The 25,877-nt window shown below is 37.3% G+C and overlaps 1 protein-coding gene across 1 annotated transcript in view; it reads right to left on the minus strand.

The window, feature by feature from the left end:
• Positions 1-433: 433 nt before the first annotated feature.
• The window catches only part of MDGA2 (MAM domain containing glycosylphosphatidylinositol anchor 2), a 687,915-nt gene continuing 662,471 nt past the window's right edge, over positions 434-25,877 (minus strand). Inside the window, exons 11-17 of the mRNA XM_058666386.1 lie at positions 23,794-23,971; positions 19,827-19,847; positions 18,270-18,425; positions 17,366-17,524; positions 12,189-12,319; positions 4,465-4,570; positions 434-2,358 (exon numbers count right to left, since the gene is read on the minus strand). Of these exons, the coding sequence (XP_058522369.1) occupies positions 2,270-2,358; positions 4,465-4,570; positions 12,189-12,319; positions 17,366-17,524; positions 18,270-18,425; positions 19,827-19,847; positions 23,794-23,971 (840 nt within the window). The 3' untranslated portion in view covers positions 434-2,269. The remainder of the gene's footprint in view (positions 2,359-4,464; positions 4,571-12,188; positions 12,320-17,365; positions 17,525-18,269; positions 18,426-19,826; positions 19,848-23,793; positions 23,972-25,877) is intronic.

Consider the following 25,877-nt stretch of genomic DNA (forward strand, 5'->3'; position numbering starts at 1 on the left):
GGTGTGAGTCACTGTCAGATCTTGCAAATCTTAGAGTGCTCTAGCCGCAATCGAGTTACACCTCTTTTGTAAAATATATGGGTGATTTTGAAAAGATCCCATTCTGCCTCACTTCTCCAAAAGTCACGAGACTGACTTACTGTGTTTAAAGAACGTGTTTGAGCTTAGTTCTGTTGGTATAAGATAGTCTGGTCCCTGCCCTTAGTGACTATGAATATATTAAAAACCAAGTTCATCTTGGTCTCAGGTAACATTTATTAGGTATTAGAAATACAGGTGAGGGCATCAGGGACTTGTAGGTAACGTTTCCTCCTGCAGATGTTAAGGTAAATAAACTGGTGAAGATCTAGCCCGTGAAAACCTAACGCATGGATTGTGGAACTAATCTCAAGTTAGTGCTGAGTGAAGACTGGTCAGCAAACACACATACCGATTACCTGGCAAGAGGCTTTATTGAACAGAGCTGTAAAATTATATGTTAAGATGAATTAATGAATTTGCACAAACATTTCTACATTTAAAAAAGCAAGCTTTGTCATTTACTACATTTTGTTGTGCTTTTGTATTGATAATTGCGAATTGATTTAATGCTTATATCCCAATTACTTGCATAATCAGTGTTTTGTTTTGAATCCTGGGGTATTGAAAGAACATGGAATAATAATATTCTTTAGACAAAAGTCTTTTCAAATGAAGTTAAAAGCTGAGATAATATAAGGAAAAAGATCTTCAAATTTTCATAATTAACAGGTTTAAGGGAAATTTACAATGCGTTGGAAAACTGGCTGGTTCAAGGTATGATTTGTCCTCAGGTAGCTCAAAATCATTTTTACAGGTTTTTGTTTTTTTAGTAAAAGTGTTTTTTTTTTTAATCCTGGTGAAATAATAAAATAATATTTCACAATTTGCAGTCTGAATAAAGGGCAGAGGCGTATGACTGTCAGTGTTTAGAATAAAGCCAGATGTCTCCGGCCTAGTTTCGCTGTCGTTGGTACGCACTGGAATCACATTTTCTGGCTCCCTCTAAAGCTAGGGCCAATTTCTTGCCAAATGGAGGTTAGAGTAACAATTATAATAATAATAAAAAAAATCACTTTCGTGTTTTACCACCTTCTGCGCTAAGGATTATCTTAATAACCTTTTGCTCTGGTTGACCCATTTAATGACCTGGAAGAAAAAGTGTTGCTCCCATGTCTGGTCTGAATGGAAGTTATTCTCTAATGGATAATACGCCGAAAGGCCATGGCTGTCTAGGAGGTTAACACCACATCTCTCGTCTGCTTGGGCTTACGCAGCAGCTCCGGTCCTTTCTTCTTCAGAAGCGGCTCTGTTGTCTTGCCTGTAATGTGCACATGTAGGCTCTGTAGTTTGTTTATAAAATAGTTTTACACAAACCACACGTAGCGGTGCAGGCTTCTGAGTTGAAAATTATTCAGGCTTGTTTCATTGAAGGCACTTGGTTTCCATGGCAATTTATAAAAGATGGTGGTTTGGTTTCTTCGTTGGAACAGATGACGTAGTTTGGGTGTTCAAGTGGCCGCAAACTCCGCTAAGCCTGTGTAATGTTTAAGCCCAGGTTTCCCTCCCTGGAAAGCAGTGCATGCAAGCAGACAGCATACAGTTATCTAGCTTAGCCATGGGAGGGGCGGGGAGAAACAGAAGAAAGGTAGGCGGGGGATAAGGTGGGAAGGAGTATGAATGCTTTAAATAATTCTCAGTTCGGGCATTTTCAAGGAAGGGTATAACAGCCAAAGGTAAAAGGGCCTACATTTATTTAATTCTCTACGTAAAACCTTCTCGAAAGGAAAAGAAATGCCAGCTCTTCACGTACCCTGTTTACAGTGAGGTTTTTGTTGGCAGGCCATTAGGTTTCCATGGTAACAAGCAAACTATTCATTTGAAACAAAACCAGCCATGACTTTGTGCTTTGACAAGGATTTCTATAGCTCTTTTCTTTTTCTTTTTTTTTTTTTTTCCCAAGAGTTCAACCAGATGACGCGGTAATCTTTTTAGCCACAAAAGCACCTGAAGGTCTCTTCTCTACTCAGGTCAATATTCTCTTTTATATGTAGTTTGGAATAAGTTATACTTCCGTGATATCTTTTTATCCCCAGTGCTTAAAAAATTTTTTATTATTTTAGTTTTGAGTCAGAAGTCAGTGGAGGAATCTTTGGTAGTTTGTTTTTTTTTTTTTTCAGTGTCCATTTACAAAGACTCTTTCTTCATGCTAGTGACTGGTGAATCTTGTATAGCCTCTGCCAGGATAAGGTCACCTTCGAGGACTTAAAATAGAGATGAGGACGATAATTGGAAAAAGCCATATATGAACTAAAATCCCCACAGCACCATCCACGGAATCTGAAAATGGGCAAAATAGATTAAAAAAAAAAAGAATCAGTATTCCACGTAGCTAGTAAAATAATTTTAATAAACTAATAAAAAGATTTAATACATGGAAAAGATTTTTGGAAAGTTGGTTATTTATAAACTTAGGCAAGTAAAAGTGATATGGCTTGGATAAATGGTTAGAGATTTGCTTAGACGCAATTACTGACAGATTACTAATGGCTGTACTGTGAAAGAAAGCTTATTCAGGACAGTTACATGGGTTTCTGTGAACTCCTCCTCACAGGTCTGCTCACCATCCAACAGAATGAACACGGAAGAAGGTCCGTAATTGATTTTAAAAGTGAGTTTAGAAGAAGACCTAACTTCTCAACTGTTTCAAGCTTGAAAACTGAGATTAAAAACTGCTCTTGGTGCTAACCAGAATAGATGACGATGAGCAGAGAAGTTAACTGTTGGAACACTGAAGTATTCATGCTTTGATCATTACTTCCTTATTTATAAATTATGGAAATAACATTCGTTGTAATTTAAGAGGCACCAGGAAGTCCATTATAATAACTAAAACCTGGCTTCCACTAAATCTGACCACCTGGAGCAGGGCTGGGAGTCCGAGCAGCTTAGAGGAGAATTTTGACTTTCATGCTTGTCTGTCTATACTTACAACATTCTATAAATATGCTGAAACACCCACCCATTTTCAGGATTTACTAGTTTAAGAGGATGAAATTAGGAAGGAAAATGTTCTGTATAATAATGGCAATGATGAACTCCCTGTAGGCATTTGTAATCACTTCAATGTAGTTACTCTAGAGTGGTTTGCTTTCTCCTTTAGGGAGTGAATTATGTTTTGCTCTTCTCTTTTGGAAAGTTAAATTTGTTGAACTAAAGACATAATATTCTGCAGTGAGCCAACTTTGAAAATGTAAGATTCTGGTAAAAACCATGACTAGCTGTAGTTAGTGTGTTAACAACTGCTCAGTTTTTGTTGTAAAATGTAAAAGGAGTTTGATTCTGTGAGGAGAAGGCAAACTTTTCTACACAGCACATAAGTCTAGTTGACTGTAAAGCAAAATATAGACAGATCCAGGCAAAGGTTGTTACTGAAAGTCATGAACTGCTAAGTGTAATGACAAGAAACTATGTGCTAATGGCTCATTGTTATCCCCAATCTTAGTATTTGTCTTATGACAATGCTTAAAAAAGAAGGAGGTAATTCAGTTCACATGAGCAATCATTGCAGTCGCACAAATTTGACTTTCAACATCGAGACTGTAACTTAGCATGGGTAGTGAGAAACTTTAACAAAGACTCTGATTTGCTCTAGATTTGCACAACCCTGATTTTAAGGCATTTGTATGTGCTAAATTATTGATGAGTTATTTGTGTAAATTTGGCTTGATTGCCACCCTTGTGTATGACCACAAAATTACAGCGTGGATTAGTCTAAGAAAATCCTCTAACAGGAAGAACTTCCAATCATGATAGTGCATCTGCCAATTTCAAATGCATTCTAAGGAGATGAAGAGGCCGCTTAAAACATGGTTATGATCTTTGCATTATTTATAATTTCTTATTCTATTAAAAAAATGGGTCTGTCTTGAAAAAATTAGAGTATGTCATTAAACTATAATCAAACCAAGAAAACAACAAGGTAGTAATGAAGATAAGGGAGCAAAAAGGAAGGGGTTAATTACACTAGACAAAATCAGGATATTCTAATCTGTAATATTTGTACAATGGATTTTTATAATATGAAGTGTTTTTACTATAATTGGCAAAAGTTACAGATAAGAACAGCTGTGGTTGTGAAAACGTAGGCTGAGAATACACCTTCAAAAATGTTTTTAAAGTTTTACAAATTTTCCTGAAATGCTATGAACTGAAATATTTAAAAATACTATTTAAAATGCAAGTGTAGTTTTCTTACATAGATGTAAATCAAAATTAGTCTTAGGACAAAGATGCCTACAAAGAAATGCGGTGATTCGGTTTGAAACAAAAGCATAGTAGATACTGGAAATTTCTCAATAAAGTAACATTTTAAAACTTTGGAATTTATTTAACAGCACTTGTCTTATCTCAGTATATGAATCCACTCCAAGACAAGACACTCACTCTTAGTTGTTAAGTCCTGCTTTGCGCATTCTCCTTCTGCAATCGACACGTCGTCGATGGCAATGTCGCCTTCGATTCCAGGACCTCGAATACCTTCAAATATTAGCTACACATGTGAATGAAACAAAAGGAAATAAGTCATCATGTGTGGAGCAGGTGTTTATTCAGTAACCAAGGAGACAAAAATGTCAATGATCAAGATTGTTACAAAAATATAAGCGTAAGAAATTGTAAGAATGGAATCTTTCTCACGTATTAGTTTTTCACATTAAAATCATTGGGCTTTTTTTTTTTTTGATCATTAAAAAAAAGATTAATTTATTTGAAAGAGTTAGAGAGAAGGAAGAGCCCCAGGCAGTGGCTTTTCTTGCTATGCAGCAACAGCAGTTCCAATCACTTTTTTTTCTTAAGGGGAAGGCACAAAGAGCTCTCATTGGCTGGCTTACTCCCCACATGCTGGCACCAGCTGGGGCTTGGCTGAGCTGCAGCAGGGCGTCAGAATTCAATGCAGATCTCTTGGGCATGGCAGGGGCCATCACCACTGCCTCCTGGGGTCTACATGAGCAGGAAGCTGGAATCAGCAACAGGGTCCTTGAATGGAACACAGACTGACAGGGGGTGTGGGCGGCTCACAAGCTGTCTTAACTGCCAGGCTAGTTGCCCTTCTATCACTTGTAAGTTTCCTGCCATATCATCATCAGAGCAAATCTCAGGAATAGAAAGTGGTGATTTGCCTATGACTGAGTGGAAAATCATCATGCATTATGCATTCTTTCGTTGCTGTAGTTCCTGATGGTTAGTAAAAATCAACTGCCCACGTAATTCTGTGAACAGGTTTGGTGGGCTTGACTGCATAAGAACTGTTTCTGGAGGTGAGAGTGGTTTGCTTTGCGGAGTTGCCTGTCCTGTTGTGGGTGGAGAGAGTGTGCTGCCTCTCTTACCCTCTTGACAGCGGGGGTTGCAGAAAACAACCACCCTTCTTCGAGAGCCATTGCATCTCTTCCCCAGATGTCCCCTTGCTCATACGAGTAGCCATTACTTTCTGTAGTCACTAGCTCCTTTCTTTACTTCTGGACCCGGCGCCATTTCTTCTTCCTCACAGCTCACCAAATTTGTGCCCATTATGTTGGTTTTTAAGGCAAAAATAAATCTAATTGTGTAGCAACAATAAGAAAACAAATGCTAAAAACTTCTTTTCTGTGCTATGCAGTAGTCTTTAAATGGGTATTCTTTTTCTTTCTTTTTTCATTTATTTTTATTGGAAAGGCAGATTACAGAGAGGAGGAGATAACAGAGAAAGATCTTCTGTCTGTTGGTTTACTCCCCAAGTGGCCACAACATCCAGAGCTGAGCTGATCCAAACCCAGCAGCCAGGAGCCTCTTCCGGATTTCCCACATGTATGCAGGGTCCCAAGGCCTTGGGCCATCTGCTGCTGCTTTCCCAGGCCACAAGCAGGGAGCTAGAAGCAAGTGGAAATTGTATTTCTAGCAAAACCTTGAAATCTTTTGATTCTATAAGGAATCATATGTATTTAGTGGTTTATATAATCCCAGAAAAAAATTGTGTATGCCAAAATGTCATGTATCTAGTCTGGTTTTCCCAAAGATATGGGCATTTTCGGTAGAAGAGGCCACTTGGGAAGCCCACCTTCCAAGAACCTGTTTCAAGTTCCAGCTTTTTCTATTGATTCCAGTGTCCTGCTAAAGTGTACCCAGGAAGGCATCAGGCAATGAATGGTTCAGATAAGTACTGGATTCTTTACCGCTCATTGGAGCCTCACACTGAGTTCTCTGCTGGCTTTGCCTGGATCGGCTCCAGCTGTTGGGGGCAATGTGTGGGTCAAACAATGGATAGAATCTCTCTGTCTTTGTCTTAGGGAGTGATGGAATAGCTGGAATGTCGCTACTCTGTGTCTTCGCCATAAACATGCGAGCTCTTTCCTTCTCTCTCTCTTCCAAGTCATACTTAAATAATAAACATTAAAGGAAAACTTAGTAAAGCTCTGTTTCTAACACTGAGCTCATGTATGCATTTTGATAAAATTTTTTATCCTTAATTACAATAAATTTTAGTCAAAGCTTACATTTTAAAATATCAAAGTTTTTTTTTCTGTGCATGTAAAAATGGCTTTTTAATGGCAAATTTAAGGTGATGTTTCTGATAGGCTCTCATGGTTTTATAACTGGAAATCTCTTAAGTAGTACATAGAATTATTATTTTTTAAAACTTTATTTTATTAGTATGAATTAGAAAAACAGTAAGATGTAGTCTTCTATCCAGTGTTTCATGCCCCAATGGCTTTTATGGCCAGAACTGGGCTGGTAGGAGACTGGAAGACAGTAGCAGTAGCTTCTGGTTCCCCAAGTGGATGCAGTGTTCCAAGCACTTGGCTCAGTCTCTGTGGCTTTCCTAGGCCATGAGCTGGGAGCTGAACCACAGGTGGACCAGCCAGGATTTCAACTGGTGCCACAGGAGCAGAACAAGCCTGCTGTATCACCCTACTACCCTCAGAAGCATTAGTTTTCAACTTCGGTATTGAGTCTGTGTTTTTCATTTTGACACAAGATAGATGGAAGATCTTGCTCTCTAATGCTGCCTGTCGAGTAAAGAAATCTGTAAAACAAGCAAAAATTCTCATCACTAAGAAAAAAAAGGGGGTAGGGGGGCGGTGCGGTATCCTAGCAGCTCAAGTCCTGACCTTGCATGTGCTAGGATCCCATATGGGCGCCAGTTACAGTCCCGGCTGCCCATCCAGCTCTCTGCTTGTGTGCCTGGGAAAGCAGTTGAGGATGGCCCAAAACCTTGGGACCCTGCACCCGTGTGGGAGACCTGGAAAAAGTGCCTGGCTGTTGGCTTCTGATTGGTGCAGCACTGGCTGTCACTTGCGAAGTAAATCATTGGAGGGAAGATCTTCTTCTGTCTCTCCTCCTGTCTGTATATCTGGTTTTGCAATAAAAATAAATCTTTTTTTCTTTTTTTCTTACAGATATACCATTTTCTTGTGGTATGTAGTTTCCTGAGTACTTACATTGAGATAACTGAGATTGCTTAAGTCATGCCTTTTTTGAGAAATCAGACTATGGATAAGTAGGTACTAAACACCGAGGGCTTTTTGCAACCTATCAGTGTGAAGGTACTACTTTGCTCCTACCAGCAAGTTCTTAGGTGTGTTTGTATTTTGTTCTCTTTGAAATGTGCTTCTTACCTGATAGAGAATTACTCAGAGAAAGTCCCGACCTGCCCCAACCCCTTGTTAGTTTTAGTTGTGTCATGCTGACTTTCCTGTCCTGAAGATAATATGAGGGGAGCTTTATCTTAGGCAAAGCATTCCAAGATTCTTGGCAATTCAGTCTGAGAGTGCCTATCATCAAATATTTTTCCATTGCAGTCACAAGGCTAAAAACTTGTTGCAGCAAGGTAGAGTACTCACATTGCAGCAAGGATTATAGTGTAGGAAATCAACATCCGCTTGTGGGGCATGATACAGGGCTTGCAGTGTAACCATGAGAATAGAGAGAGAGACTCTCAGGGGTTTGTGTAAGGAAGTAAGATACACATAAGAGTCCAGTAAGGAAAGACTAAAGTGTTTCTGCACCTACGGTAACCTGAAAATTACAGATGGAACTACGTGCATAACCCTCTCCCGGAGAGGGACCCTACAGAAATAGGCTGGGAATTACATGCGTTCCCTCAGTCATGTAAAGGTACGTAGCTTCTGTAAAATCTTTGTGTTTTTGTGAAGCACACAATTATTTTCCACTTTGTAGATTCATGATACCTGCTGGCAGCAGTCAATGTAAAATAATGACATGATGTCAAAGAATCAAAACTAAAATCTATAAATCACTGAAATAATTACTGAACTTTCCCAAATTGCAAAGACCATTAGAATGGTCCTGCTAATACTCAGAACCTTTAAATCCCCGTATGAGAATGTATTTAAAGCATCAAACATATTTTGTCTTTTTGTTATGAATCCTTTTCATTCTCTGTCTCCCGCCTTCCTGTCTAGTCTGATCAAAATCCTAAGTTTGGACCTACACTTGTGCCAAAGTTAGGGACAGTAATTTTCTAGAGGAAATGCTGTGAAATTGCTTAATCTCAAACACTGAAGAGGAAATTGTCTGATGTAAGTTAACTTGTCTGCTTCCTGTTTGCTGGGAATATGCTGACTGGTAAATTTTCAGCAAAGATGTAGCTGGCCAAACGACAACAATAAGAAGGAACAAAAATCTATCTGTAATATGTATGAAGGGTTCCATATACCTGGAATGCCACCTTAAATGAACATTTCATCCCCGGTGACAATAAGGATTGAAGTAATACAGCACTAGCCATTGCTTACATTTGCAATCATTGATGATGGTATTTGCCACTGGATGAAACAGGGTGGTTTTTTGTGTACACATGCCTAAGATTAGCAGGAACTTTAAATATTATATGGAAGTCATGTAATTAGTAACTGTCTACAAGTATGCTAAAATAATGTCTAAGTACTTTCACCATAATTATTTATTTGAAAGCTTGTGATAATGATACGGATCCAATTTAAGAGGCCAGAGACAGAGTGTCGTCTTTATCTAGGTCTTTTTGAATACAGAAAACCAGATCCTGAGTATCAGTTTTCTTTGATTGCTTCTAATTTCCATTTTGTGTAGCCATGAAGAATTCATTAGCTGCTTTCAACAGGTTAATTCTCACAAATTAATACATATTGTATTGCTCTGGTTATACTACAATTATATCTGTGTATTATGTTAATTATATTTTATTGTTTCTGATAGATTCAGATTCTAGACCAAGATTCAGAGGGGTAATTTTTTATATACATGTAAAATAAAATATATGGTCAAAGTACAATGTACAGGCATTCAATGTAAATTACATACCTGAGCCAAAATGTCATGTATTTATATTAAAAAAAAATGTTGGCTGATTCCCAACTTTTTCACCAATGTAAGAATGAGACATAGTAATAGTCCGTTAGTGGTTATGTTTCAACATGGAAGATATGATCTGAATTATATTGAGTTTGAAAAAAGGTTGTCCGATTTTTGAGTTAAATGTTCATATTTCTAAGAAGCTCCACAATGAATCTGCCTACTGTTATATTATGTTTCCTTCCCCTCAAGTAATTGGAAAAAGCATTTGCTTTAATTGCCTGGAAGGAACTGAAATCCATGTAGGCGACCAGGTAGAAAAGGTCAAAGTTTAGATCTCAACCAGGGAGAAGTTATGCAAAACCCATTCTCTCTACACACTCATGTTCATAGTTTTAAAGGCAGTTTTTCCTAACTGACGTGACAATTTTAAGTGTTTTCCCAGTGCATACATGTACTTTGCCAGACTTGGCATACACAAAACACTGCGAAAGAATGAAATCAACTCCTCGTGTATAGATTTAGATAGAACTTTAAGAAAAGTTATCTATGGCAATAGAAACAATTTTGTGCCATGTACTTTTATTAACCAGCTGATGCTTTTGAAGGATAAACATGAGATATCCATATTTCAAGGTATGTATTTATGATGTTAGGAAAGCTTGTGCTTAGATAAGATTTCTCCACAAAGGAAGAGCTCCAGAAAATACTACAGAGTACAAGTGGATAGGCACACCCACAATGCAATGCATTCCTGCTGATATGCCATGCTTCCCTTAATGGCATCTTCTGCAAATGTGGACTTTTTGTTTCTTTGCTCTTGTTTGATCAGCAATAATCAAAATGGTCTGTCCCTTGTTGCAAACTTCTTGGTTTGAAAACTGAAGGTATGTATATCACCTTGAGAAAATGCAGGAAATAAACATATGTAAAACTAGTCTTAAATCGATATGACTGAATTTCATATTTTGAAAACAATTACTAGAGATGCAAAATAATTTCTAATAATATTGAAATCACATGGGTAGACGTAACACTTTATAGTTGTATATTTGGAACCTTTATGAAAGTGTCCTACGTGGTCTGCCAATCCTGCCTTCCAAACGACGATCTAGGTGAGCCGTGGCCCACATCATTCCAGGTACAACATTGTGACGTCTCCGCACTGCCTAAGCTGTCATCAGTCCTTGATTTACTTTCAGGTACCGAATTCTAGATAAGGAAATCCCAAAATACAACCTTGATATTTCTGTGTGCCTCACCCTGCGCCTGGTGTATTTTGTGCTTTGCAATCCTGCTCAGTTCAGGTTTCATCTGCCAGTCTGCTTTTCTGGATCCTGACCTCTCCACTCTCCCTGTTGGTAGGGAGTAGTCATAGAATTCTGTGCCCATTTATATTACTGCATTTATTCTGGTGTAGTTTAGATGCATCTTTCCACCACTGTGAGTTACACAGTCCTGTTTAAAGAGCTTCCTGCCTAGCACTGGGCATGTAACAGGAGCTCAAAACCTTTTAGGATGGTTCTTCATGGTAACAAATGCTTGCTCTGAAGGCCCTTAATGGTTTTTAAGAGGGTACAAAATGGCAGTGAAGGATCATCCCAAAGGCTAACTTAATACAACTGTTTTCTTAAATTATCTTGTGTGTGTATGTGATAATTTTGCATTGGAGAGACAGTTATATAAAAAGCAAAATCCATCTAGAATAGCATCAGCTTTTTAGAAAGGAAAGCTCTTTGATGCCTGTGTAAAAATTAGGATTATGGTTATCTCTTTTCAGTAATGTGTTGGAATTGTTTTCCCCGTTTACAGTTGTGAAATTTATGCCAACATATATTGTCCTTCATAAAACAACTGTTTTTCCAGAATCATATGACAGGGATTGCTTTCACATATTTGTACATAGTTGATTTTTCTTACTTAATGATTCCTTAGCTTTGAGAATGACTATATTCATTTTAACCATCCAGCTTACATTCAGGAGTGTAATTGCTAAACTTAGAATTCTATTTGGTGGAATGCCCTTCTCTTGAACATATAAGTATTGGTGTAGGTTGGTTTTCTATATGTTTGTAACATGTTCAATGAACTGCATCCAATAAATCATTATCTAGTAATGATAAATATTTAATAGTATCTAAATAATGCTGGTTAACACCAAAATCAGTGCTAGAACATCACATAACAGACTGCATTGTTTCAACATAAGGACTATAGCCATGGGACATAAAGGCATTTTCACTGTCTTAAACAATTAAAGAAACTGTATAGGTATGTAGGATATTTCTGTTTACAAAGTTATGAGGTCAGTGAAAGTACATTCCACTATTGAAATAGTTTCATGATTTCTTGTCTGATTGCTGCAGTTAAAATTGCCGTATCTTTATAACTAGTTCTATTCAATCAAAGACTTACTTTTTTCTACATATACAACACAACATTTTCTGCAGTTTATTACTTTGTCAAAATTAGGTAACACTAAAAAGTGTCTATAATAGACACATCTGGCTAAAAGTCTATGAAATTCCATTACACAAAATTTAAACATGCAAATTGAGTACCCAGTTCCAGTCATGTAACACCTGTACTGTTTTTATTAAGGAATTAAAACAGATCTATTGAGTTTTATAGAAATGGATTGCATCTTCTTCAGGCAAATCATTTTAATTTTGGTAGACTACTATTCAAACAAAATGGGTGTTTTTCTATGACAGCTATATGTTGGTGACTGTCCTACGATAGCATTTGCCAAATACTTATATTTTAGCATTTCTCAAGCACTAATTTTAGTGCTAAGATCATGTATAGCAATTTGCTAGCAGAGCTGAAGGTTCTTTTCTTACCTGAAATGAAGTAATTGGATAAATATTAACATGAGCCTCATTCCATCGCTGTCCTTTATTCCCACTTGAAGACCACAGTGGATTCTCTATTGTAGTTTGCCCTTTCAAACGTAGGTAAACATTTAAGACACCTAAAAATAGCAATGACATTTTATTTTGTATAACTTTTGAAATTTGTGTCTTGTCTAAAAACTTGTCACTTTCAAGCAGATTTTCTCAAATCACTCTAATGTTTGTTTTTCATCCTGCTCTCACAGTGTTTGACACCGGTTTCAAAAGTATCACAAGCTGCTACCTAGAGTGTCACCCAAGGGACTTTATGGTAAAGTGAAATTGATGGAATACATGCTTGCTGGTTTTCATAATTTTTTTCAACAATATATACCGCTTTGATTATGCACCAGAAGCCTGTTAGAGCATCTACTATTTCTTTTGGGTAGCATGACCTATTGCTGATTGTGTCAGGCAATTAATAGTAATATCAAATCTGCATGTGGATGCTTAACACTGATTGATAAGCCTATAAAATATGTTCATGTGCACATATATTAATTTATTTTAAGTAGCAAAATATATGCCTGAAGGAAACACATGCATGATGCATTTTTATATTACTAATGAGAGGGTAGTGTGTCTTTGAATAAGAAATATGGTTTCCTGAAGAACATGTTTATATGTCTTAATTAACACCCCCATTTCTACAGAAATACTACAAAACAAATTTTTACTTCTACTGAATGCTTGCTATGTGAAAAATATTTTGAAAGGTAGGTCTATAGAAAATTGGTGTGAATTATCCTAGAGTTTAAATTAGGCTATGAAACTCACTAAAGTGTTCTTATGGTTGGCAATATTTAATGTATTTGAATTTGTGTTTCTGTTGTACAAGTTTGCATTTACAAACTGACTTATTAAAACAGATGTGAAGCATAGTTTTATTACTTTTTATGGGAATAGTAAGAATAAACCACTCACTGAATGCAAAGTACTTATTTGGTGATATATTGTGTAAGTGACAAGAAATGGTAATACACAAGTCACTTTGAAAAGTCTTTCCCAACAAGTTTCTAGTTCTTAAGTTTATAAAAGAGAATTCCTGTCAAGACATTGAAACCTAGGCCATCTTGATCAACAAAATTAGAACCTGTGAAAAAAGAATAAAACTATTGAAGAGAAGTTGAGTTCAGCAAAGCTGAATCAGCAAATATTACAGTATTGCAGTAAGAAAATTCCAAAGTGAATATGATGGATTGTGTTAATACCATCTGAAAGTTATTTTAAATCCTTAGAGACTCTGTGTTTATGCTGTAGTAGGCCCCAGATACCAAATCATATGAATTTAAATCATCCCCAAAGATTTCCAAATGCTATATAGTTCCCAGACAAAAGTCTGAGGCAGTTAAGCGAAAGTTAAACTTGCCTTTTTCCTCCCTTCCTCACTAACACTTTTTTTTGATCACCTCTCCACAGGCATCGTGTTAGCTCCCATATGCTACAGGGAAAATGGACTTTGCTCATCTGCTACAGCATTTGGGGCTTTTGGATGTAAGTGCTCCAGTGTAACTGTTGCTTTGGGGGTTATGTGTAGCATATGCAAAAGCAGGTCTTTTATTTAATATTAAATATATATTACCATATAAAACAATTTGGTAAGTATTATTTATCATTAACATTACATTGTTCTCATCTCTCAGTCTGTAATATAATTCACCTGTAATTATTTCAGTATAAGTATGTATTTGATATGTTAAGGCTAGGACCTAAAATATGCTTATGTATTTTTATAGGTACTTGAAATTGCCAAGGTCACATGAATTAACTTATGATCTGGTTTATTTTGAGACCTTGGGTATAGAGAATATTTTCATTATAATCAGTAACACACTTATTAGAGTTTGACATTTCACGACAGGTGGTCACATACCAAAATCACTTGGCTCAATTCAAGAGATACATAAACTGATGCTCATTACCATCATCTTCAGCTTTGATTGAAATGGTTGCATGCATTCATCATTTTTCCAGCACATAATTACAACTGTGCTTTAAGTAAATATCAGTTTACAACCTCTCCACTGTACCCACTCTGTCCTGGATCTTGTATTCTCCAGGTGGTTTTTGTGGTCTAGCTTGACAGGGCTTACTCCCAGTCCCAGCACTTACCAGCTGATTTTGGGGCAAAGCCCAACCCATCTCTGCTTAAACTGGCTCCCCTAGCCTGGCTCTTCTCCCCTAACCCAGTTCACATATAGAAAACAGGTTTTGTTCATTACTGTGGTAAGAGATTTTCCTAAAACTTTGATGTATGCAATGTGCTTGAGAAGGCAGCCATGGCACCCAGTCCTGGCTTCCGGTGACACAGGAGAGTGAAGTGTGTACAGGGAAGACTGCTTCCACTCCTTTCATCTTCCCGCATCCCTGTCTTTAACTGTTGAATAACTATGTCTAACCATTCTTTGTCTTCCTTTTAAAATATACCCTCTGTGACCCCAATTGCTCTACAGTAAAATTAACTCTCAAGATAACTTTTAAAATCAGTAATGAATTATACTGCATTCATTTTTAATTTCTTGCTATGTTTATGTCAGTTTGATTTTTAGAGATAAAATTTATACTTCAGTGGCTTTTAGTAGGCCTTCCGCATAGCACGTATTTATGTGAGAATCACTTTTTCTTGTAGGAACATCAGAAATTCACACTGATCCATAAAGAAATGGAGTTGCCTTAGGAGTGCTGAAATAATTGTGTACTCTTAGCAACAGCAGGTATGTGACCTATAAACACATGAATAGTTTGATGAAACACTACAATGTATTCCCCTTATACTTAAGAAAAATATGTGTTTTCTAAACAAACAGGAGGTTCTGCTAGGGCAGCAGGTTCCTTTCCAGTGAACTCAACATCCTATAATTCGCTCCTCTTGAATGGGAGTTGGAAATATCTATGAAGTGGCTCCTGCCTTACTCTTCACCCAAGTAGATGAGGTTGTAGCATATTCTGTCCGGTGGACTGCTTTGCTAGAATGCAGCCTGTTGTCCAGAGGTGAGACGGCTCTGTAGGGAAGTCCCCAGTACTAGGAGTTGAAGACTGAGGCCTGCCACCAAAACCAAGTGCGGGCTCTAAAGTGCCTGCCTAATGTGAAGTCTTCATATTAAATAAGAGTCCTAGCCTGGAAACTTCATTGCAAAAGTTAGGAGGACATACCCAGCTAAGCCCTTTTCCTGTTGCTCAAAAGCTGGGGTAACAGATGTTCATAGTTTCAAGATACAACCTTGTAAGAATATTTGTTTTACAGCAACAGCTAGACTATTTAGCTTATTTCCTAGAGGAAGCTCTAATGTATCAGCCATGTTTATATTCTTACAAAAGTATGACACTTCCTAATGTCAGCTGATACTACTTGTTGGATAATCGTGTATCCATTTGCTAGTAAGTACAATAGGGCAAGTGGATATCCAGTGCAAGGGATTTTTGAATGCAGATTTGTAAAAGAAAAATAACACTGAGAATGCAATTTGTAAGCACTCCATTGGTTTACAGGAGAATGAGGGTCTGAACAAAAGTTCTAGCAGCTCATCTTAATTAGCAACTCACTGTCTCCAGTAGGTATTTTTGGTTAGAGTTCAACTACATGAAGTAAGGGACTGAAGCAGACCTGTCAAACCTTAAAACAAAACGCCTTTGCCAGAGAACAGAGACCTGCTTTCCCAAGGTCAATCCTGGATCGACTGGAAGACGCTCCATCACCATTGTGAAGGTAAAGGGTATGTAACATTGTTGATTTGCAGCAGAAGTACACAGAAAGTTTTAGAAACGGCCCTAAAATAGCCACCTGCTTAGGCCATTTTATGCCCATATGCTACTTTAATCCAATGACTATTTAGAAAAAAGAGACAAGAAACTTTAATTTAGATAACTACATTTTTTTTTAATAATTGTCACAAGCACACATCTCATGTGTTTTTTTTTTTTTTGTCCACACAAATCTGGAAAACTCAGTGCAACTGTAAATATGTATGACATAGTTAACTAGGCTGTTGTGGTGCTCCGTAAGTCTTCCTGGAAAGTAGTGAGACCAGCAGCTTCTCCAGTTGGAATGATGCTTTCACTCCTGGCTAGATGGTGAGCATGCTAAGTAAAATTTTTTGTCTATTTCCTTTTCTACAAGCCAGCACAATGATAATTAAGCAACAAAAATATGGTAAGCATTAGATATTACTTCACCACTACCATTGCTGCTGTTTGGAATTCAAAGTTTGTATGAACTGCCAGGTACCTGTGTTGGAAATCAAACTTCTTGAGTGTGCACTTCCTGTACTGCTAAGAATGTAAAGTGTTTAATAAGTGGGAATGCCAGTAAAGTATTTAGCTTAAATACTGTGGTAAGTGGTGTGTATCACAAGGCCAATTTTAGTAGTTTTGCTATTTAATATTAGATATACACTACATCTTATACCTAATAGATATATACTATAATGTTAGTATAATCCTCACTTTGAGATTCTAATATTAAATAGCAAAACTATACTACTGGTAATGACATTATCTGAATTCCTGCATACCAACACTGATAGGTCAATAATTCTTTGGCTAAGAGTTGTAGAACAAGATAAGCTTCATAACATTTGCAAGGTAAATACTACTTCACTCATGTACAGCACACGCCTATAATTGTACAGATCAATATTTGTGGCATACATGGGGTCATCTCAGTTAAAGTTACATACCCCTAACAAATAACACCAGCAATTTTTATGACTGCAGCTTTGCTAAACTGATGCAGAGAATCCGCTGTCAGTGTTACATGCTACCTAGCAAGGCTGTGTATTTACTCATTTTAGACTCATTACTCCTACCTAGAGACTCTGAATTTTATATCTGCATGCTGTTCAGAACTACTTTATAATCACTATGAAATTATGCTAACATGCCGTTTCTTCATTAAGTTACATCTAGATACTAGTCAACTCCACTGGTGTCCTCAATCTTGCTGATTTGCAACAGGTTAAGTAATAATCAGAAAGTTCTAATGTAGATTTAGCAGATAGAGGAACCCTCTTAGCATCTTATGGTTTCATTGATTTACCTAAAAAATTAGTTACAACATTGACTCATGCTGTTTTCATTTTTGAATCTTTTTCTTCTTGCTTTTCAAACAGTACTCGATGTCGTCTCACCTATATGTTGTCCGTACATGTGGTAGAAGAAGCTGAAGCAGTAGGCGGTGTTGGTAGGTCCATAAGGGTTCTTGGGAGCTATGCTGAAAACAGGACTGAGCAGTCGAGCTTTCTCACCTTCCAACCTGGGTCGAGAGGTCTCGATGTACATATAAAAACCTTCAAGCAGACAAAATGCAATGTTTAAACAGATTATCATTGGGCAACATGACATAATAAGTCCTGGGGATTTTTTACAATTCCTTTTTTTTTTTTTTTAACAGAAAATGTCTTAAGTGCTTGGAGAGTCAACTGGCAGGCCTGGTGCCGTGGCCTAGAGGCTAAAGTCCTCGCCTTGAACACGCTGGGATCCCATATGGGCGCTGGTTCTAGTCCCGGCAGCTCCACTTCCCATCCAGCTCCCTGCTTGTGGCCTGGGAAAGCAGTCGAGGACGGCCCAAAGCCCTGGGACCTTGCACCCATGTGGGAGACCCGGAAGAGGTTCCTGGCTCTTGGCTTTGGATTGGCGCAGCACTGGCCATTGTGGCCAGTTGGGGAGTGAATCATCCGATGGAAGATCTTCCTCTCTGTCTCTACGCCTCTCTGTACATCTGACTTTGTAATAAAAAAATAAATAAATCTTAGAGTCAACTGGCAACACTGGGCAGTGTGATGCTAACATCCACATGTCCAAGTCCCAGATGCTCTGCCAGTGGAAACATCACCTGTGTACTTGGCCCTCCATCAGCAGCTCAGGGTTCTAAGGGAAGCTGACAGAGCTCCTGGCCTTGACAACCAGTGGCCAAATGAGACTACCTCCTTTCAAATCTTTTTAAAATGGCTTGCTGTATATATAATATTTTCATGTCAAAGCATGCATACAACCTTCTGACTGCTCTGGTCATAACCTTTCACAATCTCATACCTTCTTTAGAGCCACTCCGGTCAGCGTTAGGTCCCGTGTTAGGCGTATATTTTGTATTTCTCGTTGCCGTACTTTGCTTTGTCCAGTCAAAATTATCTGTATCATCTTGAGTAAACAAGCAAATGTTGCCATCTTCAAATCCACAATGAAATTCTCCTGTTGAAAAATTTATACCAAATTTAGTATTACATTGATACAAACATTAGCATACATCTTAAGGAAAATTAAAAACATTCTTTGTAATGAATGACATCAGAACTATAACAGACCAGAAGTTTATAACTAAAAATAAAACCATAGGAAAACTGTGTTAGAAAATAATCTGTTTTTAATGCCATGAAGTATGCATTTCTATAATCAGATGCCAAAGTAATATTGAAAATGAAAAGACAGATTTCAGTAAAGACATAACAGTGAAGACTGAGTTGGTGTTGAATTTTTATTGCTTTTCTAATTATAATCTGATCTGGGTAGAATTAAGACTACATAGAAACAATACACATTTCCTGTATTCAACATTAAAGTCTCTAAACTTTCACTATTTTTTCCCCCAGAATCCTTCCCAATGTGATGAGCAAAGCATCAAAATTTAAACTAAGAAGTCTAGGGGTTGACACTGAAGCATAACAGATAAAATCTCCACCTGCAATACTGATATTCCAGATGGACACCAGCTTATGTCCTGGGAAAAGCAAAAACTGGTTCTAGAGTCTGGGCCCTTGCCACCTACATGGAAGACCAAAAGGAAGCTCCTGGTTCCTGACCTCAGTCTTGCTTACCCCTGGCCATTGCAGCCACTTGGGAGTAAACCAGGGGGTGGAACATCTCTAAGTCTTTGAAATAAACCTTAAATAAACTCCAATACCCAGCAACCCTCTTGCGCCTAACTTTCAACCATTCTTTACAATGTGCTAATGTATAACCTTGAATTAAATATTAAAAGCTTTCTTGCTGACATTAGGAGTGGTAGATCCATTGTTTAGGTCACAGTTGCTTTCTAGAGATGGTGAATTTCGGATGCATTGCAGTATCTGGCCAATATCTACAAGGTCATTTGTACTGATGGTTTTTCATTTCAAGCACAAAGCAGTAATTTTCTGAAAGCACTAAAATATAATCATTTCATGCCATCCATAACCTAAATCAGACCAGTCATACTGGGACTTAGACGTGTATGACAAAAAAAGTTGTACCTACCTCTAAACAATGTTTCATGAGTGGAAAATGATGCTTGTTCTTTCAATGTCCAAACAAATCAACAAAATTATCCACAATCATACAAATAAATGACTACAGCACTATCAGAGAGTAAGCAGGTTGGGAAAATGTCTCTATACTTCATAGTCAGGAAAACTTTAAACTTAGTATTCACAATTAAAGTCAATTGTCCTCACACCTATCTCCCTTGAAGTTTAGAATTCACATTTGCTGCTAACCTTACTGGGGATAAACCACTGAGTTTTATAGCCAACAAAATATATTACCTTTGTATAGCTATAGCTGATCTACTTAATTATGAAACACATACTGACATATTATAAATGAAAATATACTTACTCAAATGAGGATTTACAGGAGCTATAAGGAAAACCAGAAATACTATGTTAGCATACGAGAAATGCTTTCAATAAGTCTCATAAGTGGTTCATAATTCTTTTGTAAAACTTAGTGATCATTTCACTGCGACCATGGAGAATTCTGGTTGCAACTAGTTTTGTTCTAGAGGACTGAAGAGTATAATTTGGAGCTCAGCAGTCCCAGCCTCAAGTAATCCAAAGACTCAATGCAAGAAAGCATGGGCAAATGGTTCATTTCTTAAGGAACAGATTGCTAACCTTGTGTATCTTAACCAGCATTCAACAAAATCCAGAACTCAACACTGGGATTGTCTGTGGGCCAGCCTGTGATGGTTTAAAAGGAAAAGAGTATTCCAACAACATCAATACTTCTGTTGTTGCTATCTACTCCCAGAGAAAATGAACGTCAAACCAAGTAGTGTTTTGAAACAAGTATCTCAATGCTACCTGGTCACGCATTTGTATTCCTGTAGAGTTTTCAGATGATAAGCAATACATTTTACATTTTTGTACCAAAAGAAATATTTGCTTTAGAAAACTAATTGTAGTGTAACTGACTACCGACTGCTGTCCAAAGAGAAATGAATACTTCAAATGTTACCAAAACATCAACAAAATGGCATCTAACCTAAAGGGGAAAAATGGTTATCTCTATGTACTAATTATTATCACAGTCAGAACACTGCTTTCTCATTGCAGAGAGCATTATCATGGCCTCTGAGGATTACAAAAGGCAGTTGATTCACCCTGAACAACCTTCTCTGTGCTGTCATTTTCTCATTGCTTATTCTCAACTACTTCTCTACTGTGTGTGTTACCAATAGACTAGAAGGAAAACCACAGACACACGCACCAATCAGTCGTATCAAGCTGCTACACTAATGTTCAGATGGATGTTCATAAACAATTAGTTTCCTGACCACATTTACCATTTCTACATACAGAAGAAAATTATCTTGGCTGCTCTGCTGATTCTGTGTTCACACTGTACATTATGACACGAATGGCAGGGGATGAAACTATGTGCATTCACTAGTTTCTCTGAACGGAAGTCAAACAATTCCTTTTTGCAGAAGGTTATAATATTTTAATTTGAAAACAATTAAAATCCAATTAGTTCAATTAAGTAATGTGTCAAAACCAAAATCCATCCTTTATAATCTAATTTCCAGAAACAACATACTTACATATATCTTCTCACTAGATAATCGTAACAGAATATTCTGTAATATTTTATTGATCAAAGAAATAACACGGTAAAATGGTGAACATTTGCAATTACAAAGAAGGCAGGAGTCCCCTTTTTTTTTCCATTGAATTTGCTTTTGCTTTTCTGACTTCCTAAAAAGGCCTGTGGTCAACTGAATTGTGTTTCTCTGATATTCCTCCATTGATGTCCAGTCCCAGCCTGTGTTGGGCTGTAGGGCCTTTACAGAAGTAGTGAAGATTAACTGAGATCCTAGGGCTTGACGCAACCCAAAGGCACTGGTGCCCTGCTAAGAGGAGAGGACATCGGAGAACTCTGTGCACCTGCAAGCTGTGGCAAAAGCACCCAAACACACACGGTGAGCACCCATTTTGGTTGCGAGATCTTGGACTCACATCTCATATCCCTGAACAAGTCAGATTTCCACTGCTGAAGCCAGCAAACCTCTAGTATGCTGTGTCACCCGAGACTGGCTATTCTATTCCTGGTGCATCATTATATTAAAGTATGCCCTGTATAGGCCTATATTATTTAGAAGTCATTTAAATGAAAATGTTTCATATTTTAATGTGTACACCAAAGAATGTAAAGATAATTTTTACACTGAGGTTCATGTCTAGTTTTCACAAACCTTTTTAATTTTTATTGCTGAACAATTTTCACTCTGGAACTTCTGAATTCTTAAAAAAATAATTCTTCAGTGTCTGGCATGTTAGCCTGATAGTTAAGACCTCGCCTGGCATGCACCACGATCCCATATGGGCTTGTGTCCCAGCTGCTTCACTTCCCACCCAGCTTCCTGCTTGTGGCTTAGGAAAGCAGTCGAGGATGGCCCAGAGCCTTGGGACCCTGCACCTGCACCGGAGGCCAGTAGGAAGCTCCTGCCTGCTGGGTTCAGCTCAGCTTAGCTCTGGCCCTTATGGCCACTTGGGGAGTGAACTTTCACTTTCTCCTCCTTTCTGTACCTCTCACTTATAAATAAAATACCTCTCACCAATAAAATAAATAACTCTTACCCAAAAATTAAAATCTTAGCTAACTATTCAAAGTCAATAACCTCCAAAGTCCAGTAATGTAGACAAGATAATCTGTAATGCAGGGGGTGGACACTGGATGCAGCCAGTTTATTATTTCACAGATGTTTAACTTTGTCGGCTACGCAAACTTCCTACTATGTAGTATTTTCATCTTTTAAAACAGCTCAATGTAGTTCTAAGTTTTTCATGAAAACCTCAACTTCCATTAATTTTTTAAAGAGATACAAAAATCACAGAATTTCCATGAGTAACTGCCATTATTTTGCTTACAGCTACTGATTCTAGCTAAAAGTTTTAGACGAATGCATAATTTTCCCCATAGTGCTACAATACTTCTCAGCTTTTGCTTAACTATCACATTTAAATAGTGATTATATACTTTACATCTAGGTTATAAAGCCAAACTGGAACACTATACATGCATATATCACACTCTATTAAGGCTTTCTATAAAGTTAGCAACATGAGAAAAAAATTGACTATCAAGAAAAATATAACAACTTTTTGATGACTTTTAAAAGTGAGTGGATAAGACTATGCTACTTTTTTCAAATTATATCACTTAACAAAAACAAATAAGATGTGAAACCACAAAAAAAACCTGGAAAACCCCAACTGCATTAAAAAGTAAAATCAACAAGACTGCCGGGCCTACAGGTCATACAATCCCCACTGCACAACATTCTGCAAAAGGAGAAAATGCAGACAGTGGTTGTTGAGGTAAGAGAGGTCACGGGAGGCAAGTAATGGGATGTTTGGGTCCCTGAAACTTCCATAGTATCATCATTGGTGGATAAATGCCATTACATAATTCCAGAGCTTTATATAACAAAACTGTGTTAAGTCCTAATGAAATATTGACTTTAATAGTGTATATTTATATGAATATTGATGATTCAATTGAAACAAGATTATATATGTCAGGGGTTATTAATGCAAAACCTGCATGTACGTATCACCTTTCAGTTCTCAGAATAGTTTCCTGCAAATTTCAAAAATTTGCATCACTTAAAATTTTTAAATCATTTTTCCTACCTTTTTTTTAAAGATTTATTTATTGATCGATTGGAAAGGCAGATATGCAGAGAGGAGGAGAGACAGGAAGTTCTTCCGCCCGATGGCTCACTCCCCAAGCAGCCGCAATGGCTGGAGCTGAGCTGATCCAAAGCCAAGAGCCAGGAGCCTCTTCCAGGTCTCCCATGTGGGTGCAGGGTCCCAAGGCTTTGGGCTGTCCTCGACTGCTTTCTCAGGCCACAGGCAGGGAGCTGGATGGGAAGAGGGGCCTCCGGGATTAGAACTGGCGTCCATATGGGATCCCGGGGCGTTCAAGGTGAGGACTTTAGCCGCTACACCATCACACCGGGCCCTTTCTTACCTTCTTAATAATATTTGCTAGAAAGTCATCAAGCGTTGAAAACAAAAAGAGAAGAAAAAGATGCCATTTTGTTTCAGGATCAAAAGCTAAAAGCCATGTTCTGGATACCTTCTCAGTTTCACTGTAACCTACACCATTGTTTCCTATTCCTAAATGTGGAATAACTGTTACAATTTATGGTGCATGAAGACTTTTTTGAGGGCTGCTGGATTACTGAAACAATAAATAAGTCCGTATGTTAAAGTTTACCTTTGGCAGACAGTTGCATCCTAAACATTGCATACACTTAACATATCAATAAATGATTTCAAATTGAAAGGCTACTTACCACTGTATTTGATCACACGAATCGTTGAATCTCCTTCCCCGAACTTGGTGAGGGGAGTCAGTCGGACTTCATAAGCCTCTGGTTTGATCAACTCGGTCAAATTATATGTAATTAATTCTCCCTTTTGAATATTCCCATTTATTTTAATCTCCTGTTCCCACCAACGTTGCTGTCCAGCCTGCAATGAAAAGAATTAGTTAATAACACTCCTAAATTTCCTTCAGAGAATTTTACTGTGGTTTAAGAAAATGAAGTAAGCAAAAAATAAGCTAAAATCATTATTGAATATGGCATACTAACAAACATAAGTTATTATAACTGGAAAAATGAAATAAATCTCTCGGATTATTAAACAATATCTCTATGTATTTTCCTTTTTTTTCGTTTTCCACGACTCATATTACATTTGATTTTCTCAATTACTAATACATCAAATCACTGAATTTATTCAGATTCATTGGGATATCTTCTACCAAGATTTTTAAAAAAATCATTAGATTTATGCATGCAAACCATGAGCTTGTTATTAAAGGATTCATATATTTTCTGATATAAAATGTGATTCTTTCTTTAAAGCTATGTTTCTGATCCCTCCAATTATGAATGTATATATGTGTAAGGAATATATACTATGAATATATATGAATATATATTATGAATGTATATATGTAAGGAATATATATACCTTACATTCACATATGTTTTTATATAGTGTATACATTCCATTATATATAACTGTCTCTATTATCAGAAGCAGGTGTCAGCTAGATTTCATGTTTGAGATCCATGTTTTTCTTTTTTTGTGGTGCTTTTGTATTGTCTTGGTTATTTTGATACGGTGATGATCCAGTGGCTCACAATCTTATTACTGGGGGTTCTTGGGACTCAAACACATATTCTTCAAGAGCTGACCTTTTGTATTGACACAGTCCTAAGTGCATCAGTGGTATGGTTCCCTTTTACTCTGATTATTAGAGTTTGGTGTCACAAATGACAACAGAGAAGATCCCTTGCTTTGGGCAGGCCTTCGATTTTCTTCCTGACTGCCTCAATAGTGCAAAACTATTAAGAACCGGAGTCATGTTTGTCAGAATAGCTGAGAGAAATACAGGCATTCCGTTTGCTATTTGGATTCCAATTTTCCATTAAAGATTAAATTGGTTAATTTTTCTTTTTGTCTAGGTATACACACATGCACATTTTACTTGTATACAGATACACATCTGTTTCCTGAAACGTTTAAAATTCTAATAACTTTGAGATATTTCCAGAAATACATTCCAAATATGCACACTATGAACACATTACTCCACAAATGATAGAATCATAAGATGATTCCAAAACAGCCTCTATAAATCTGTAGGATTTCCTAGATAAACAGAAAGGAAACATCTGTATCATGATATTGGTTATGCATACTAAAAAACTACAAGCAGATTCATGTAGACATCCAGTAAGTAAGCTAGAACTCGATACTTAAGTTGAAAAGGAGAATTGGATACTTAGATTGAAAAAGAAAAGAATAACATCACAAAGAACACAAATAAATCATCGTAACCTCAGGTAACATTATTGTTCTAACAGAAAAGCATGAATCTGAAGAAAGGGGATGATAAATTAATCAACCTTACATTGGAACTTACTATTGCCTTTTAAATATCTAGTGAGCAACTTGATCACATCGGTATACTCATTCAACAGGCAAACCACCAGCTATGAGGATGACATTTGCAACTTACACAAGTAAGATTATCGTAAAAACTCAAACAGCAACAAAAAGAGCGTTCAATAGCAAGATGAGCCAACAATCAGGACAAGAATTCAGCAAACTAGCAAACTCAAACCTAGAAAAGTCTCAGCCCAAGAGTGAATCAAGGACACGGTATTTAACCCCTCAGCCCTACTCTATGCTATCAGCACTGTCAAGGGTGGAGATCGAGATTAAACCAGTGAGAAATTTTTTTGCTTATAAGACCCAAGTCAGACATGGTAAATTTGACCTAACCCTATAAACAAGAAGTTGGGGAGGTGCAGGAGGGAATCCTGATTCTATAAAACTGTATCATCAAAAATAATTTAAAAAA

The sequence above is a fragment of the Ochotona princeps genome, chromosome 6, assembly GCF_030435755.1.
Source record: "Ochotona princeps isolate mOchPri1 chromosome 6, mOchPri1.hap1, whole genome shotgun sequence".
Taxonomy (NCBI): domain Eukaryota; kingdom Metazoa; phylum Chordata; class Mammalia; order Lagomorpha; family Ochotonidae; genus Ochotona; species Ochotona princeps.